Here is a 19,020-nt window from a genome sequence, read left to right as displayed (position 1 = left end):
CTGTAAATAAAATCCCTCAGTTAAAGTCAGTTTTTATTCAAATTCTTCTTGCTGCTTGGCTCAATAATTTGAGGAAAGAGCAGTGGCTGCTGTGCCATGAGATGCACCTCATCATTTCAGCGTATTAAATCTGATCTCTGATTTCTTTGATAGCTTTAAAACAGGAGGTGATGGTGGTTGGGGAGCAATGGAAGTTTAGGCATAACTCCCACTTCCCCTCACCTTCATCTTTGCTTCCTTCTTACTTGTGAACAAATTTATGTAATATAATTCAGATAGTCTGGGGGAAGGAGCTGTTAGGTCACTGGAGAGAAACTACAGTGCCACAGTTTAGTAAAGGCATTAGGATAAAACCTTTGAAAGAAAATAATTGGAAACCTGTACTCTAATTTTAGCAGAGAGTAGCTATGGTCATTTAATTAAATTAGACTTTACTGGTTCACAGAATCACACAGAATCGTGTTTTAATGGGTTTGTTTTCTCTGACAGACTCCCGCATCTGACACAGCCCTGGTGTAAATAGGCGTGCACGCATACACTGTGCTTGGAATCGGTGGAGCAGCTCCCGGTAGCAAAGCCAAGACTGTAAGTGTGTGCGGGATCAGCCCCCGAGCGGAGGGCGAGCGGGTGGGCACGGGCTTCCCTCGGGGCAGGGACACGCAGGGACGCCTCGCTCCAGCTTTCACTGACCCGGTGTCATGAGAGGTCCCGGCACCGGCACAGAGGCAGCAGGTAGCCACTGCAGATGGGGTAGTTCTGTTGACTCTGCTGTCATCAAATGAGTCAGCGGCACGTCACGGTCTTGTCTGTCGGCAGGGAGTGGCATGCCAGGAAATCAGTCACAAAAGTGGGGAAAAAAAGGAGAGGAACCCCCCGAGAATTCAAGCCTTACTTGATTGCTTTCTGCAGTTTCTATTTTCTTTCAATGGTCGATAAAGCCGTGTGTACCCGCAGTGAGGTGTCCCTAGCAGCGTGCTGCACCTTGTGCGAGCTCTCGCCCCTCCTGCCTCGGGCTGTCCCCGCACAGCCCGCCCGCGGCCTGCAGAGCCCCACGGGCTCCCCGGACCGCAGGTCAGGCTGTGCGGGCCCCCGCCACGCAGGTCGGGTCGCTGCTCGCCCACCCGTGTCTGCGCTCGCCCCCAGCCGCCGCCCGCCCGGCGGCGTTACCTCTGCGGCACCGCGGGCGCGGCGCTGGCGGAACGGGGGCTGCGCTCCCGCTTGTGCCGCGGATTTCGGGCGTGTTTGTGCTGCGAGGGGGCCAGCACGCCGGGCGGGGGGCTAGCAGGCCGGGCGGGGGGGCTGGCGCCAGGTGAGCTGCACGCCCGCGTGTGCCCCGGTGCCCACCCCCGGGCGCCAAGGCCAGGGAAGGGCCGGCCCAGCGGGGGCCCCCTGGGGGAGGGAGAGCACCCCCGCTCCCGGCCCGGCCCGGCCCGGCCCCCCCCACCCCGGTGCGGCGGGGCGCGGGAGGCTGATGCGGCCGAGGGCGGGCCGCTCCCGGCGGATAAAGGCCGGGCGGCGGCGCGGGGCCCGCGCAGAGCCGGGGAGCGGAGGAGCAGCGCGGAGCGGGCGGGACGGGACGGGACGAGGGGGCGGCGGGACCAGGCGCAGGAGCGGGGCCGCCGCTGATCGCCGCGCTCTCTCCCCTCAGGCGGGCGGGCGCGGCCGGGCGGGGCGCGGGCGGAGCGGAGCGGATTGAGGAGGAGGAGGAGGAGGCGGCGGAGGCGGAGCCGTGCCGCGCCATGAGCACGCAGGCGCGGGGCCAGGGCGGGCGCAGAGCGGCCGATCCCGACGGCGAGATGCCGGCTACCGAGAAGGACCTGGCGGAGGACGCGCCCTGGAAGCGGATCCAGCAGAACACCTTCACCCGCTGGTGCAACGAGCACCTGCGCTGCGTCAACAAGCGCATCGGCAACCTGCAGCACGACCTGAGCGACGGGCTGCGCCTCATCGCCCTCCTGGAGGTGCTCAGCCAGAAGCGCATGTACCGCAAGTACCACCAGCGGCCCACCTTCCGCCAGATGCAGCTGGAGAACGTCTCGGTGGCCCTCGAGTTCCTGGAGCGGGAGAGCATCAAGCTGGTCTCCATCGGTGAGTGCATCCCCAGCGGGTGATGGGTTTTGTTGTTTGTTTGCCTTTTTTTTTTTTTCCCCCTCATTTTATTGTGTGTGTTTGTTTTGTTTTTCCTGCGCCGGACCTTTGCCTCGCAGAGCGTGAATGGGCTCGGGGCAGTGGGTGGCCGTAGGGTGCTGCCGGCCGGGCTCCCTGGGGCTGCAGGGTCGGAGGCTGAGGCATTGCTGCTTTTTCTGTCTTTAAAGAGCACACTCTGGGGGTGCAGGTAGTGTTGGTCTAAAGCTGGGTGTGCAGCGTGTCCTACAGCCCGGCTGTCGGCGCTGGCAATGCTCTCCTCTCCTCCTGAGCTTCTCTCTTAGTCGCAATTTCATAGGTGAGGTTTTGCTTTCAAGTCTTTTCCTGAAGCAACGCGGTGCCAGAGCATGATCTCTCCCGGTGCAACCCTTTTCCCCAGGCGCTGACCCTTCCGACAGCCCTGGCAGGAGATGCAGCCGGGACGATGCTTGGCCGGGGGTACCGGGGCTCTGGCAGGGTGCTGGAGCCTGGCTCCCGTGGGGCGGGGGAGCCGTGCGGAGATCAGTGCTGCCGTAGGTGGTACAGGAGAGTGAGGAGGCTTTTCTTGCTCTCCGGAGCCCAGTAGACGATGCCAGTGTTCAGATGAACATGGATGCTTGCCGAAGTGCAGTTGCAGCTTTTGAACAGGATTGCACTTTCTCCTTAATCTTTCTTCTGTGGTAGGTTATGGGTGGAAAATGTATAAGGACCTCTGCTAGTTCCAGGAGAAGTGGTCTGAGCTAATGCCTGCCCTGGCTGGCACTAGTTTTGACTGTCCATGCCATAGTGGAGGGTGCAATTGCTAGATAACTGGTGGGCTGCTCAGGAAATGAAAGTTGTTGCTATGCATGTTAAATTCCAGATGATCCCTCAGGAATGCATGTGGTGACCATTCTGGGAATAGCTCAGGTGTGGCCACAACACAGTCTGTAAAGCAATAGTTTGAATGCCTGGGAGATCTCTGGGAAGGAATGCGAATGCCTTTTCTAGCTCTTTGCCAGATAACTCTTAATTACTGCCTCCTGATGATTCTGGCCTCAGTGAATTGCACAGCTGAATATGGGTGAGTGAAGCTCTGCTCAGTTGTCTAAAACTCTTGGCCAAGGTGAAAGCTGTTTCCCTTCAGAGGCTTTAGCTACAATAGCAAGAAAATATAAACTTCTCCAGTTTGGGAGAGACCTGGCCCTCTCTGGAAACCTGTGGCTGGGTGCAGTAGGTGGGTACTTTGTTGTTCCTCTCTACTAATGTGTAAAAGCAGCTTTGGACAAATGGGGACTCTTGGGTCCCAAATGGCTGATTATCCTCTTGGGGGAAAACAGCTATTGTGCTTGCAGCTGGGAACAGAGCTGGTGCTAATTATTTACTTGGAGATGCATTCCCTTTGCACGCAGTGGGGTTCAAGTTGCAGCTGCTGACTCCTGGGCTGAGCTTGCTTTTGCTAATGTCGGAGCTCACCTTTTCTCTTCAGCCACTGGAATAGCTTCTTACCAGCCACGAGGCTAACAACAGGCCAGTACTCCCCTCCTATTGTATTGTTTGCCCTGGAAAAACGTTGTTTGTGGGACTTCCTGAGGGCTGTGGGTTTGGGAGATCAAGGTTAGTCTGGTCAGGCCTGGCTTCCAGCGACTTCCTTTCTAGAAGTGCTGCTGCAGCAGTACAGCTCCCTTACAGGATTAGACTGAGCTGCAGGGTGGCCATAATCAGTTAAGACATGACTGTTTTGCAGCTTACTTCCATTGTGTTGGCTATTAAAAAAAAAAAAAAATCAAAGAAACCAAAAACCCTGAAAAAACTTGTAGTTGAAGCTCTAGGAGAATGGAATGGCTGTGGCTGGTAGTGCCTTTGCCATATCCCAGCCTCTGCACAAAGGGGGTTACAGCTCCATCCGTGCTGCGCCACTGGAGCTGGAGACAGGTGGTAGCACAGGAGCCCTAATGTACAGTGCTGGTCAACTGAGCCACTCCTGAAAAAACACCCTGAACTCGCTTTCCAGAAAAGATGTCCAAAGCAAGCCTTGTGGTGCCCCACTCGGTTGGAGGGGCTGAAGCCCACACTACCTCTCCTGCAGATGCAGCGTCCGCTGGGATCGCTCCCTGCCCCTACTGTGTTTTTCCATGCAGGTTCTGAAGAACCTGGGGCTTTCTTTTTGTTTCTAGTCTTTTCCTTTGTGTTGCTGAACAAAAACAGGGCCATTACGGGGCCTGGAGCTATGTACCAGTAAAGGCTTTTAGGTGGAGAACTTTTATGACCAGGTTGCTCTTTAGGGCCTGGGGTGTTTAGGGCCAGCTCTGAGCCAAATCAGCTGGCAAAACCTGACAGCTGCAGCTGCTGGGTTTCTGGCATTAATAATGCCATCAGATCTCTGCTAAGTGGATGCAGTGCCTGTTCCAGTTATTATTTAACTTCCAGGAATGTTTTGGAAGCCATGTATTATGGCTCAGCTACTGCTGCTATACTACAACCACACTTTCAAAATTTTTCAGTAGCAAGCTTTTGGCATTCAAATTTTGTCCATTTAAAATAAGTCTGCCTATACAGAGAATCAGTTACATTTACAGTGTTTGGCCACAACCCTTTTTGGATGCACAGTTAGGAGTCCAACCTCTCCTGCTGTTGTTACATCTTGTTTAGCTCAGAGCCTTTTGGTAGTTTCAGGATGCTTTTCTTCTAGGCATGAAGTGCCTTCACTTCAGTGCAGATTTGACTGCATGTGTGGTCTACTGTAAAACCAGCCATAAAGCACATAGGTGCTTTGTGCCATCCAGCAAAGGTTGGATTGAAAGCTCTGAGAAAGCTGCCGTGAGGGTGGGTGACTTCATGGAGTCTTCTGCTCAATGCGAGGTAGCTGCTGTGTTACTCAAGTGTTAACAAGTGTTAAGTCTAGCTTTCTTTATGTCTGCTAGACTGAGATAATTGTAGATTCCTGGGTGCTGAGTGGCGTGTGGCGTGACAGGCGCAGGGGAGTAGGGTGCCAGGAATGCAGAGCATAAGGGCTTTGCTCTTGGCTGAAGGAGCTGATCGACTCTGCAGATTACTTTGTACGGGAGCCACATTGTGCCTTGGTAACAGCCGTAGCAAGTGGCAGAGAAAGGGGGGTTGAAGCTTATTTGGCACTGAGCTTGTCCTTAGAAACCCTGATACCTGGCAATAGGAGTCAACTGATTTAGCTTAGAAACAGAGGAGTTCAGTGTCTGAAGCCTGGCAGGTGGTTTTGGGCTGTGGCCTCCCAAGTTGCCCCCAAGCTTGCAGCCAGCAGGTTCTAGGTGTGTCCTCTGGTGCTGTTTGGTGCCCCTTGGCCATGTCCTTGTGGCCAGTGCTCCCAGGGCAGCCCTGTGTCGCTGACAGAGGCAAGATGGGTGCTGAGCCACTGGCTAACTTTTTTGGTAAAACTGCAGCCTTAGACTGCTGCTGTCAGATTGATCAGACTGAAAAATGTGTGGTTTCTCTTTGCGGGGTTGTGCTTTCACCAGGTAAATGAGCTGATCTGTCTTGCCTCGCAACTGCAGGGTGTCAAGTGCCAATGCAAGTAAATGGATGGGCAGGGGCAGCTGGGGCTGTGTGGCAGCTCTGCTGCCATGCCACTGGGATCCAGTGCCAGCCTGGGCTACAGTTGTGTGGCTGGTTTTCAGGTTTGCCTTTGTGGTGGTCCTGTGTCCCTCTGCAGTGCCTGGAGGGAGTTGAGCCATGCCAGGAGGGAAGTGGGTGAGGAGATGATGGGGTTATAATCATGGTCTGTTGGTACTTGCCTTGTGGACACTTTGGAGGTCTTGGGATGTCCCAGCACAGTACTTCAGGAAGGGCTATCAGGTGGGTTTTTTGGTTAATGACAAAGTACTGGATGCATGCACCTCCAGCATGCTCTAAAGATGAAAGTATCTTGACCTGTGAGTCTGAGTACCTCATGGAAATTTCATTTTAGGAAAATAATTAAAAATCAACTTTCTTCCCTAGGCTGTTGATACACTGAAAAAGAAAAGCAAAACTTAAATGCCTAGAGGAAGACTCATCTCTTCTAAAACTTGGTAAATGTGTTGTCCTGTAATGCCTAGAGCTAGGTGCTTGAAAACTGAAAAAAGAAAAATGTATTTTCAGCCTGTATACAGTTATCGTGTCTCACTGTCTCGCTTCAGGTGCTATTAACACATCATAAGGAGGTAGTCAAAATACACTTGCATTTTGTCTACCACTTACCTGTGACTTCCCTGAAGACTATTTTCTGAAAAATATACAGTGTGTCTTGGAAGCAGGTTTCTGCTTCTTGGAAATGTGACACTTAATCCTTCCCCTCAAATTATTTTTGATAGGCTGGCAGTGGGCCTCACTGCTGGAGACTGGAGGTGGCTTCAGTTTCTGAAGGTGGTTGGTCGCTGGACCTTCTGTTTCGATAGTTGGACTGCTGGTCTAAAGAAGAAGTGGCTTTGTATGAGCTATTTTCTCCAAGTTACAGGAAACTTTAAGGTAGCTTACACAGACTGTTCTTGCATTCTTTTACATATGAGCGGAAACTTGTAAAGTGATCAAACTTCAGTAAAATTACTTGGGACCAGTTAGACTAATGTGCTAAACAGCTTTTTCATTTCAGGCACTGAACACTATGCCAGCTATTCAAGAAGGACTGAAGTCTTAACTGCTCCATATTCTAATGTTATGTCCTGTATTGACTTACAGTGGGGATGTTTAAATCTAAATGGGTTAGGATAACTCTTTTCCTGGCCTACAACTGTAATCTAAGAACATGGTTAGCCTTGTGTGTGGCCATGCTTCTGCGTTGCCAGTATTGTTCCACATCTGCTCCAAGCGATGGGAAGTAAAACAATGATCTCTGAATCCCCAGGCTGCAGAGGAATTCTGTTTTCTCTCCACCCCTGAGAAACAGACTTTGATGTGCAGTTAGTCTGGGACCTGAACAAGGACATGCCAAGTTTAGACCACGAATACACGCTAAGCAAGCAAAACAGTGCATTGCGGGTGATGCTGGTGTGAATAGACCTCTGCTGTACTGTGATACTTGCCAGGTCTGCCACCAGCATCAGTCAGACCTGCCTGTGGACCTGTATTCCTTTACTGCCTGGCATGGTACACAGCTCACGAATATGGCACCTGACCTGTAAGTCATTACAATAGCAAAGCTCAGTGACCCAGGGTTTGGCTCTCTTAGCGCTTGGTACCAGTGTACCTGAAGAGCTTGTCCCAGCAGCTGTTGCTTACAAAGCATCAAGCCTGACTTTGGCTCTTGGTCAGGTAGCCAGGCCTTCTTCACAGAAACCTGTAGGTTCCTGTGAGGTTTTCCTGCTCTTTGGGTGTGTACTCTGATAGTACTGTGGGTCCTGTTCCAGAGCACCCACCCATGGGGAGGGGGAGTCATCTCCGTGCAGGTGCACCAAGGTTGTGATGGGCATGCATGACAGGTGGAAGTAGGTGAGGATGTGTTGCTGCAGTCTGCTTGGACTTGGCAAGAAAAACAGAATCAGATGTTCCAAGTGTGTCTGTGCTGGAGGAAGGAAATGCTGTGTAGCTGAGTATTAACTGTTGAGGGAAGAATCCAAAACAAAATATACGTAGAAAAGGCTAAGCAAAGGCACTGCCCATCCTTGTAAGGAGACCTGAGCGGTCTTTGCTACAGCCTTCATGGTATGGCACTGCTCACAAGGCTTAGTTTGTTCTGGCTGAATTCATGCTAATGGTGGGAGGGAGCAGATATGTACCTTCATGTTGTGTTTGGAGAAGTAAGAGTAGCAGTTTTCACAAAAATACTGTGTCAGTGAAACCTGTGCTAGCTGCTCCTGTATCTTTTCTTGATTGCTCTAGTAGTGTGTGTGTGGCAGAGGTGGATACTCACCCACCCTTCTTGCAACCACCTCCTGGGTGGGGTGAGCAGAGCTACCCTTGCTCTTCCTGGGAGCTTGACCTTGGGTTCAGAGTTGAGTCAACTGAGATTTGAGGTTATCTCTTCAATGGACTGAGTGCTGCCTGTTGATTTGGATTAATACTATGAAGCTTGAGTGAGGTTTTTTCCCCTAGGTCTTGCTTCTGGGGACTTGGTGCAGATTTTTTTTCCCCTCACAAGACAGGCTTCTGTAGCTCACACTCCTGCCTGTGTTCCTCCTGAGGAAGGACCAGTGTTCTAATCTAATAGGGAAAACATTTTCTTAGCAGGTCATCATTAGGAGATAAATCCTAGTTCCTGTATTTGAAAGCCTTGCAGTGAGTGTATGTTGTATCATAACCAGATGGTTCTTCGGGCTCTGACATGGTCTCTAATCTGTGAGCCTCCCTCAGCTTTTTGTCCCTCCTACAACTAATCTTGACTTTTGGAGGTGTCTACATAATATCTGGTACATCTTAGTGAGGACTGGATCTACTGCAGTGGGCTTTGGGTTCAGTTAATGGATTCCAATTCCTTGTGCACCATTCTGCTGTAAGCAGTTGAAGTTGAACATCCGTAGTGAGATGTATGCAATGTCTAGTTCCTACTGTGCTGGTACATGGCAACTGCAATACTCACAACCACTGCAAGAATAAACCGGATTTTTATTGTGTTAGCGAAAACAAGCTAGGCCACTTCAAACAACAGCCAAATGAAGCTTTGCCCAAGTTCCTGGGGAAGCAAGGGTTGCCTTGCACGTCCTCCCTTGTGCTGAGTAACACAGCAGGCACTGCCCTGGAGCTGCCTGGGGGTGGGCAGAGGATGGAGCAGCTGAATCCTGTCTCCCCTGGTGTGATGGGTTGGGGCAGTTTGGACCTTCTCCTGATGCTGCCCTTGTAAGAAAGCAGCCATGGCGCTCTAATAAACTGAGTGGCCACACAGCTGCACTGTCTGGTTGCTAATGGAATGTTTCTGAGTCAGATAGGTGATGGTACTCTGCTGTTCCTTGCAATTTACAGAAGTAGATACCTAATCTAATGGGAAGGAACCAATGAATACTGAAGGCAATCTCTGAAGCATAAATTCAGCTGATAATTCAGTTATGTTCTCTGGGTCACTGAAATAAGGCAAATTTTACTGATCACACTGCTAAGTTGGTAGTGGCAGAGCTTTGAAGATCCAGGCTGGAATCTTTCTTACAAAGGGGCAAGCTGTTTTCATCTAACAGCAGCAACAGGTTGCATGAACTCTTCTGCTAACGTTACCCAGCAATAGCACAAAACTGTGGGCTGCAGTGACATCATGGGCTGTGGCTCCTTCTCCCTTGCTTCAGGGTATGCCGTAAATCATGACGCATTTATTTGTCAGAGCACTAAATTATTCCAGCATGAGCTGGCCGGGCTGCGTGGCAGCACAGCTCCCAAACCCTGGGTCCTCTGAGGGTGAGGTGGGCACAGACTGCTGTGCTGACCTGCCTGCCTGCTGTGAGGGAAAAACTGGGCAAGGGCTGTCGCAGCAGCACATCCTGGTGTCACCCAGGTGCACGCTAGCAGGCGGTGCATTGCTGCGGATGGTGCTTGCATGGTGTGGGTGCTGTGCTGAGCAACTGGCCAGAGGCTGTGAGTAACCCTCTGCTCTCGCCGTGCTGTTGCGGAGGCTCTTGCTGTCTTCTGCAGGCCTGGGTGGGGTGCAAGTGTTTGCAACACTGGCTACAGGCACTCTGTGCTGCTGCCCTGCTGCAGAGCAGTAACTGAAAGCGAGGGAGACACCCTTCCTGCTAGCCCGTGGCTGGGACATTTCCACCCGCTTTTTGTGCTGAAATCTGGGGGGCGCTTCAGACTGCCTGCAAGATGAGCTCTGGGATAAGCTCTTGGATGCTGCTTTGAAATGCCAACTCCTCCTGTGCCTTGCGTATATGCTGTGAGCACATCTGGACCCGGGGACTGCTCCACCCTGACTTGGGGGTGGGATGCTGGTGGCCAGCTCTCCATGGCTCGCAGCCTGTGGCAATTTTGGGCTATGGGCGCTTGTGGCTGCCCACTGGTTTTGATTAGTCTGTGGCCACTCTTGTGAGGAGACAATGTATGTGTCTGTGTTTCTGAGCCTACATTAAAGGGCACTGTCGTGGTTGGTGGGCCTAAAACGAGCTGTAGGTGGCAACTGGTGAGCTATGTTACGTAAACAAGCGTTGAAAGGTCTCCTCTGGAGCGCTGCTGCAGAAGACGCAGTGTACGGAGCTGCTCTGAGCAAACACCCATGATATGTGCCTCTGAAGGTTATTCAAACAGAAGAGGAAATTCTGTTCCCCTCGGGTAGATACTAACGTGCGCTATCTCTGCCTCCTCTAATTGGTATAATTAACTGGTTTACATTCCCTTTTCTCACAACAGCCTTGCAGCAGTAGGTGCAGCATGGTTTTAGTGGACTTCCCACAGGCAAATACTGGCAAGCCAGGTCTCTTCAGCTCTCAAGGCTAAAACACTGACGAGTGTCTTGCAGGTGACCTTTACTTTTGTGCAGATGCTTTCTTTATTATAAGGTGAGTGGTAACAGAAGGTCCCTTTGGGCTTGAACTGCAGGAGCGAAGAGCCTGAGTTGTGGGGCATTTGTCCTGCGTTTGTCTCTGATACGTCTCCCCGGCTGGGATAATGAACGTGCAGTATAACAAATCCCTGGGCAGTATAACAAATACACCTAGTATCTGTCCTGGTGTGAGACGCAAATCTTGGATTAACCTGGCTGCTTTTGATCCTTGCTACAGAATGGGGAACACTGCCTTGCTAAACAAAGTTGGTGTTAAACTGTCACTTTGATGGTGCAAGATATCACGTGTTGCTTCACCTTCATAGCTAGACAGTGAATTTCTGCAGGGTTTCCTTCTCTCTGTGAGGCTCAGGTAATTCTGCTTGTTGGTCTCCCAAATAATCTAAAGCCTGGGCACCTTTGAGCCTGCTCCAACACCTGGATGCTCCTGCAGAGCTGCTATTTCCTGGAGCCCCTGCTAGTTGCTGTGGCTCTCTGAGCAGTTGTCACTTGCTCAGACGTTGCTTGTTATCAAATTCCCCTGTGGGGGAAGAGTTGGTGTCTGAGCAGATTTAACATACCAGCTGTGGGAAGACTTAGGATGCTAATCGTATTGTTTCAGCTTTGTTCCGGCTGTTGATTAGCAGTGTGGCTGCATGCAAATATCTGATAGCTTATGTAACTGCTTGAACAAGATCAATGATCTAATTAAAAGTCAAATAGAAACAGCTTTAGTTGTCTCTGAGGATTATTTCTTTTGGTAGCTTGTTTAGGCTTGTGGTAAAAATGCTGCTATGAAGAAATAGAAAAACTAGGCTGGTGACTGCTAGGAAAACTTGTGGTGACTCTTGAAAGATTGGTGACCTCCAGTGCTGCAGCCTGAGCTCAGCAGTGCTGGATGTTGGCTGTCAGGTGTCAGGGCAAAGACATGGGTGCTTTTAAACTGGAACCACAGGACTGTCTGTAATGGTGCTATCTTAATGCTCTCTTAATGCTTTGTGGTTAGGTAGCCCCACCATATCTAGTGCTGGCTGAAGTGGGTTTGACACTCTTAACAGCAGATGCAGCATGTGTGCTGGACAACTGAACTGCTACATCAAATACAGATGGCCAAAGGGAGGAGGGTAACTCTTACCACAAACCCAGTATAGCTACTGTTAGAGAAGACCCCGGCTGGCAGAGGTTGGCTATGTGTTGATAAACCAGCTCCTGTATTAATAGTACTTTTCTGACCTAACCTGAGTAGTGAGCAAGAGTGAGGATTGCCAGCTCAGTCAAGTTGCCAAAGACCAAGTGAAATGTCTAGAGGGGCTGCAAAATCAGGCTATCAAGGAGTGCCTGCAGATCCCCCCAGCACAGAGCTGCAGCGTGCCCTGGCGCTCCTCAGAGCTGTTTAGAAGCAGGCACAGCTCACAGGTAGCCAGTTATATTTTTTGCATCGAAAAAAGTTAGAAAAGCCTGAGAGAATCTTCCAGTGGTGCAGATTCTCCCTCCAAATGTAAGAGTGAAGAAGCACTAACTGCATTCAGCTCACTGCCAATGTAAAGCAGAGCTGGCTCAGCCCTGCCCTTGGTGCTGTCCCACGGATGGTTGGTGGCTGCTAAGGGAGCGTTACTGAGTATGCTAATGACTTGTGGGCATCTGCAGTTACAGAGATAGAAGCTTGTGGGACTCTTGGACAAGGGTATCGCAAAGACCTTGTCCCAGAGAATTAACTGTATCGCCACCAGGATCCTCACTTGAGTATATCCCAATATACTGCTTTCTGGGAGGAAACCATTGGAGCTACTCTCTGAGGGTCAGCTCATGGAGATGGCTTGATCTACCATGAAAGCACCGGCAGCAGCAGCCTCCAGTGAGGAGCTGCTAGTTCAGGCCCTGGAAACAGCAGAGATGTCTGGTGTTTCCTCAACCAGGGAAGCCCCCTGAAGTTAGTGGCATAAAACCCTACTTCAAGAAATCTCCTTCAAATTTTGCTGTGGTTTTGTAGCCTAGCTCTGAGTCCAGTGTTTAAAACTAAAGCAATACCTATTCTGACATAACTGAAGAAAACTATGTACCTTTCACAGGTTTTTAATTGCAAGGAGGAAAAATGGACTGCTTGACGCAAAGTGTTGCAGCTATTTGTTGAAAACACTGCCTAAGGCAGAGGAAGCCTAAATATTTTAATTAACCAGGTTTATTACTTAAACATAGGCTTTAACAAGCTGCAGAATACTTCATACTCTACCTGTAAGAAATGTAGCTCAGGCTTCTGGAGCAGTACCTGGACAGCAGAAGTATTTAAGCTCAAATGTAGAAGCTAAAAGGAGCAGCCCAATCTTCATCTAGGAGTAGGACAAACACTGTATGGCTTTTTGTTCAGTCTGAATGGAGGTAATGGCATGTTACTAAACATTTTTCATGGTGAAATGGAGGACTTGATAAGAAATGAGATGGCCTAATACTGTACCTAACCTGTTAGGTAACTGGAAGGTGTATGAGAGATCAGGCAGAGCAGAGTAGCTTGCAATGTTGCTGTGACTATTCTAGCTCTAGCAAAATTGACCCTCTATAAAATACAATTGACTTGCAAATGTGAACAGTGTGAGACTGCAGATTAAAAATGAGATCTTCCATCTGGTGAGGATTTGGGTAATTGCCTGCACCCTGCTCAGTCAGCTTGTGTGTGGTGGAGTACTGTCCCTGAAGACTAGGGAGAGAGCTGTGAGCTTGTGAAGTTTGGAAAGACTTGTATGAAGCCTTTAGTTTGAAGACTTTAAGTCCAGCCTCTGGACAGGAAAGGTGGTATCCCTCTGAGCACTGGCTAGCTCGGAAACGCTGTTAGCAGCCAGAGCCTGTTATGATTGAGCAACTCCTGACAAAGTTGGATTAGGCTGATGGTATCAACTGAGAAGTTATCTCCTACCTCTTATAGAAGCAGCCTGCCAGAAGAAGAGTGGGAGGATGGCCCCCGAGCAGAGCCCAGGCATTGCACAGGACCCATGGTGTGGGAGAGCAGCTCTGGGGGCTGGGGCCAGCCAGCTCATGGCAGCTGGTGTGAGCTGGGGGGGTTCCTCGGGCTGCTTGAAGTGATGCAAAACTCACACATCTGAAGCAAAGCTTCACTGTGCAGTGACTGAGTTTGGGTGGGAGGTGCAGGTATGTGGTCCGCACAAGCGTGCGTCACACAGCTGTGGCTAATATGTGCTCAAGCTGTATCATTAATCCCATATGGTCCTCTTTAAGGTGCTCAAGACCACCCGTGCAGACTGTGCCTCTGCAGATCCGCCACCATGCTCCTGTTGGTGAAGGCTCTTCTCAAAAGAGGTCTGTCTGATAGTTGCTGCCACTGTCAGATGAATTACCTGGGCCTCAAGCCAAGCGTCTATTCCTTATGTTAGCAGCTTGTAGCTGAAACTGTATAAACACAGTGCTGTCCTATGTGGGATGTTAAACACACAGGGCTTAGATCTCGACTGTGCAGGGGTGAGCCTTGCGCTATGTGCAGATGGAAGCGTGTTTGCTGCTGGGTTGCACAAATATACAAAAATATGTTCAAACAACTTCACTGCTTTCTTCAGAGAGAAAGGAAAGCTGCTTCCTTCAAGAAGCAGCTGCACAACACAGAATATTTTTTATTTAAGAATTGATGTTCCAGGAAGAAAGTGGCCTTCTTCCTTTTTGGACAGGGATGGTCATGGTTTCCAGTGGAGGGGAAGATAAGTGTCTGTACGTGAAAGCTCATGAAGAATTAACATCTAGCTGGCTTACACACAAAAGCATTAAGACATCTTCATAGTGGTCATGGAAAAGCAGCAGTGCCTGCTGGGATGTGCAGTGGATGCATGTGTTTGTAGTGACTGTGCAACTGCCCCAAGCATCCTCACGTGGTGCACAGCTGCAGGGAGCACCCTGGCTTGTGCAGCTGTGTCATCCCCCTCCTGATGGGCACTCGCGTGGCAATGCTGTGGCTGTGGCCAGAGCTCGGAGGCAGGACCACAGCTGATTTCAGGCAGTTTGCACCATTACAGCAGCACTGAACTGCAGTGGTGTGGCAAGACGTGTGTGGGTGTAGGGCTGCTTTTGGTGCTGTGTGTTTAAGAGTGCATACTTATGTCTGAATGTCAAAATAAATTGTTGAGATGGCTCAGATGTTGGAGGGAGATTTTCAAAGCGGCTGTTCCTATCTGCAGTGGAGGTACAATTGCATGTTAGACATTAATTACCTTTCCTATTGCTTCTCAGGGAAATGGTAGGACAGAGATAGCTGACCTGCTGATAAATTCGGGAATAACTTTGTCACGAAGCTATGGAGGGTTACAGAGCATTGGTAGCAGGGTATCTGTACTTAAATGCTTCAGAACAAACCTGTGTGGAGCTGTTAGGTGATTAGAATCAGAGACTATCAAAACTGAGACAAACCACAAATCTTTTGCATAGCTAAAGTAACTTGGCAGGGTATTTTCTGATGTGTCAGCACTCCTGGACCACAACGTATGCTCCAATCCTGAGCTCTTTGGTGCTGCAGCATGGGGTGGAGATGGGTTGAGCCATGCAGGGCTGCATGAATGGGGATTTCCTTCAAACAGCCTTATGCACAGTGAATCACAGTCACTACAGCAATTCGGGTTTCGGATGGAAAAATTGAATCTTGGTGTATGTTGTGGCCAAGGATTTCCCCAAACAGTAATCACTTCTGATAATTTCCTATGTGTTGGTTTTGGCTTCAGAAACTCCATCTATTGCAGCTTTCGTGCCTGGCGTCTGCTGCACAGAAGATGTTAGACAGCCTGATCTGAATGGGCTCATTTATCTCGGCAGAATTTTACATGCTGTTTCTTGTAACTGTCTTGACCTACCCCCAGTGTGAGTAAACATGCTCTTCAGTAATCCAGAGGTCACTCTGGCGTCTGGAAACCTCTGGATTACTCGTAGCTCTTTGGCCTTGCCAAGGCATCTTTTTTGCAGCTGCATCTTTTGCACCTTTTCCATCTCCAGTGCATGCTGGTGCCTGAGGATGGACCTTCCTGTTGGTCCCCTGCACTGAAGCTTGGTAACCTTCCTTCATTAATGTAAGATGCAACACAGTGCTTATGACTTGTCACCTAATGCCTCTACCAGTCCTGGGAGGTTTTTGCAAGAACTAGACAGGTTTTTAACCTTGATGCAACCTGCAGTGACCTGATGAGATTTAGGATTACTTTAATCCTGCAGACATGGTTACAGCAGACATGCTTCAGAGACAATTCTTAGATTTGTTGTGTTACACTTGCAGAAATCTGACTCTGCAGCCGTGTTTATCAGGTCAGCCTTGCTGATTAAGGCTTGGCTTTCTAGTTGTGTAAACAAGCAATGTGTTGCAAGGAGGTGCTTTTTTGTTTGCACGTGTGCATGAAATAACAATCTCCAGTTTATTAGACTCCTAGACAAGTATTTCTTGCTAAGGTTAGACAATTTTGCATTTGACTAAAATTTTCATGTCTTAAAGTGGAACTTGTTTCCTGTGAATTGGGTAGTGGTGTTGCTGACTCGGGTGTAGCAGCCTGCTCTGGTGGGATGGCAAAACCCTGCACTGCTGTGGCAATAAATGTACTGACCCCTGGGAGCAGAGACCTGGCACAGGATCATTCATTCCCCTGTCACTCCTGTCCCATGCCCAGAGAAAGGAGGTGTAGTTTGGGTTGTGTCACTTGGTTTCAAAAGCTGAGCCAAACACTTATCAGCAGAGCGTGGCAAAGGCAGGAGGACTCCTTTCTTCCCCTCTCCTTCCATCATTTAGCAGAAATCCACTTTCTGGCATGTTCACTCCCCACTGCAGGGACTTTCCTTCCCAAGTCATTCCCGAATGATTAATCAGTACTCAGGCAGCTTGCGTTGCCCTGTCCCCACGACTGCCTGGTGCTTCCCTCCTCTGGCGTCTGACCCTGGGGCAGTGGGGGTGAGCAGCGGTGTGGGTGCAATCCTGCGTCCCTTCCCACGGCCCGGTCCCACGCTGTCTGGCCCTTTCTGGGGGCTTTCCCAAGCTGCCTGTTGCCCATGGGGTCAATGCAGCCAGTCTTCGGGGTGCTGCTGGCCATGCTGTCCTGGGGGATGGGGGGCTGCTGCGTCACCCCAAACTGAGCGGACCTGGGTGCTCCATGCATGGTGAGGCACCGAGGGGGGGTTGCAGGCCTGTTCCTGCCCCGGCCACCCAGCTGCTGCTCATTCCTCCCCTGAAATGCAGTGTTTTGCAGTCGAGGGTCCTGAATTTCAACCGTTGTGTTCAGCAGCGGCGTGGGCCGCTTCTACGGTCTCCGGCAGAGGCAACCGGGAGCCACGGTGTCCCGGCCGCTCCCGGGGCCAGCACCGGAGGGGCGGTGGGATGAGCTCAGCAGCGGGGAATGCGCTTTGCTGGGCGCGAGGGGGGCCGCTCTCACAGGGCCCATTGTCGGGCGGTTTTGGCAATGATGTCATGGACGGCGGCGTGTCGCAGCAGGCCCCACGCGCTCGGGAGGGCGGCCAGAGCCCGCTTCCCCATCAGCAGGACACGGGGAGCCGCAGGTGGGGCGCAGGGGGTTTATGAGAGCGGGGAGCATTATGGTGCCCCCCACCCCATGGCCGCTGGGCACTCGGCTGCGCCGGTTAACGAGCCGAGCTGGGGTTTTGGGGTCGGAGCGCGGCAGTGGCATGCTGGCGGGCTGCCCCGCGGAGCTGGCGAGGGGCTCGCTTGCTGCGAACAAAGCAGCACTCATGGAAACTTGCTGCTGTACAAAGGCTGAACATTTGGACTCCTTTTTTTTCCTCCCCCCACCCCCCCAAAAAAATCTTGAATTATTAACACAGCATTCCTGTATGCGGCTTGGCTGGGTATCTGCGCTGCTGTCCTGCAGCTGCATGTGGGGACCTGCTTGGCGGTGAGCAACTGAGTCTGAAATAGCCGGTGTGAAGGGCAGCTCTTACTCTTCTGTGTTGCATCCTTGCTTGCTGCTAATCCTGTCCCAGCAGCGTGCAGGCAGCGTGGAGCCCTCCGTGTGCTCGTGGTGGAGATGCTCCCCAGGAGCACTCGCGGCAAGAGTCGGACGTGCACTAACACCCCCTGCCTGGGGTTTTTCCTGAACATAAGATCAACACACTTACCTTCTCATATCCATAACTTGGTATATGGCTCTTAAGGCAACAAAAATCCTAGGTGTATTCAGACTGAAAATATTAAGGAATTTGATCATCAGCCACCCGCAGTTTGACTTTTTTCCACACCCACCCGAACAATTCCTAATTTTGAAATTCTTGACTTCTTCCAGCCCCCTTAGGCGTTTTCAGTTTCTCTTGGAGAAGCTGGGTTGGTTGCTGTTGCTGTTATACTGCTGGCTTAAACTTGCTTCATGCTATGCCTTTCTCATCTAGATGTGAGATGTAAGTGGTCTCTGGGTGCCCATTAAGAAGTTGGGCAGAGCTATTTTAATCTGTATTTCACTCCTGTGAGCTCCACTAGTTTGATTCTTTTTATTCTTTTGGTATTAAAAGTCTGTTCTGTTTTTTTTTTCTCCTTGCCAAACCTACACTGAAAGGGCTGGATTTGAACTTGTTTTTACAGTTGCCTATTCTCTCTCATGGGAGATCCCTTCCAGAGGCCCAATGCACCAGTAGACGGTACAGGGTGATGGATTGATGGATGCAATAGTAGCCTGAAATTCTTTGACTGATCTGAATGGTTTCAAATCCAGTTAAAGTAAAAACTATTGAAAACCTCTGAATTGTAATGTTTAATCTCAAATACCAAGATGAGTCTTACAAAGGAATCTTACTTTTTTTTTAATAACCAGACACCCTGGTAAGCATAGAGGAAAATGGTTTCTGTCCCTTTGGGGGGGCGGGGGGGGGGAACAAAACAACAAACCAAACCAGCATTTTTTTTCCATCCTCCTGTCTGTGCCCAGATCAGCACTCAGTTACTGTTCTTACAACCCTCCAGGGAAATGGCATTCCTCCTCTGAAAAACTCACCTTGTAAAAAGCTTAGTGGATCTGCTGTGTACATGGAGTATCACTTACGCTTCCTGAAGATACACTTCCTCAGGTAACAAATGCCCTGAGGCTCCATAGTGAAGCTGACCACTGGCTCTGTCTTGGCAGGGTGCAGGAGCTCAGCTGGGAGCGGGTGACCCAAAAGCCAGCTGGTATTTGGCTAAGCTGGATGCTGAGGAACCGCTCTCCTCAGGTCACAGCATGGACTGCAAACGCTGCTGAGAAGCAGAGGTGCAATGGGGCCAGAGCACGTTGCCGTTGGAGGCTAGTGGGTCACAGCTAGGAATCCACGAACCTGGCTGGCGTTCCGCTGCCCCGGTGCCCGCCCTGCGCAATGGGCGCAGCCTGTGCTCTCGCGGGGTGTGCCAGCTGCACGCCGCCGGACGGCAAGCTGTGAGGTGGACCTGGGCTTAAGGGTCACTGGAGGAAATGGTTGCAGTATGTTCTCAAAGCACAGAGGAACCCCTGTAATTGATTTAAAGACATATTATCCTTACAGAGGATGTTGCTAATGTCTTTAGC

General features: G+C 50.6%; 1 protein-coding gene and 1 long non-coding RNA gene across 8 annotated transcripts in view; one reads left to right on the top strand and one right to left on the bottom strand.

Moving 5' to 3' along the window:
• Positions 1-447: 447 nt before the first annotated feature.
• LOC141947540 (uncharacterized) lies at positions 448-1,033 on the bottom strand. Its single transcript, XR_012630193.1, has 2 exons — positions 893-1,033; positions 448-806 (listed from the first exon to the last, which is right to left on the bottom strand). It is a non-coding gene; the product is annotated as an uncharacterized LOC141947540 (long non-coding RNA).
• Positions 1,034-1,718: 685 nt separating this feature from the next.
• The window catches only part of FLNB (filamin B), a 73,297-nt gene continuing 55,995 nt past the window's right edge, over positions 1,719-19,020 (top strand). For all 7 annotated transcript variants that reach the window (XM_074879275.1, XM_074879273.1, XM_074879271.1 and 4 more), the window contains exon 1: positions 1,719-2,088. In XM_074879275.1, coding sequence (XP_074735376.1) covers positions 1,740-2,088 — 349 coding nt within the window. In that variant the 5' untranslated portion in view covers positions 1,719-1,739. The remainder of the gene's footprint in view (positions 2,089-19,020) is intronic.

The sequence above is a fragment of the Strix uralensis genome, chromosome 10 (assembly GCF_047716275.1).
Source record: "Strix uralensis isolate ZFMK-TIS-50842 chromosome 10, bStrUra1, whole genome shotgun sequence".
Taxonomy (NCBI): Eukaryota; Metazoa; Chordata; class Aves; order Strigiformes; family Strigidae; genus Strix; species Strix uralensis.
The sequence above is the reverse complement of the archived record's forward strand: the minus strand, read 5'-3'. Positions and strand labels throughout refer to the sequence as shown.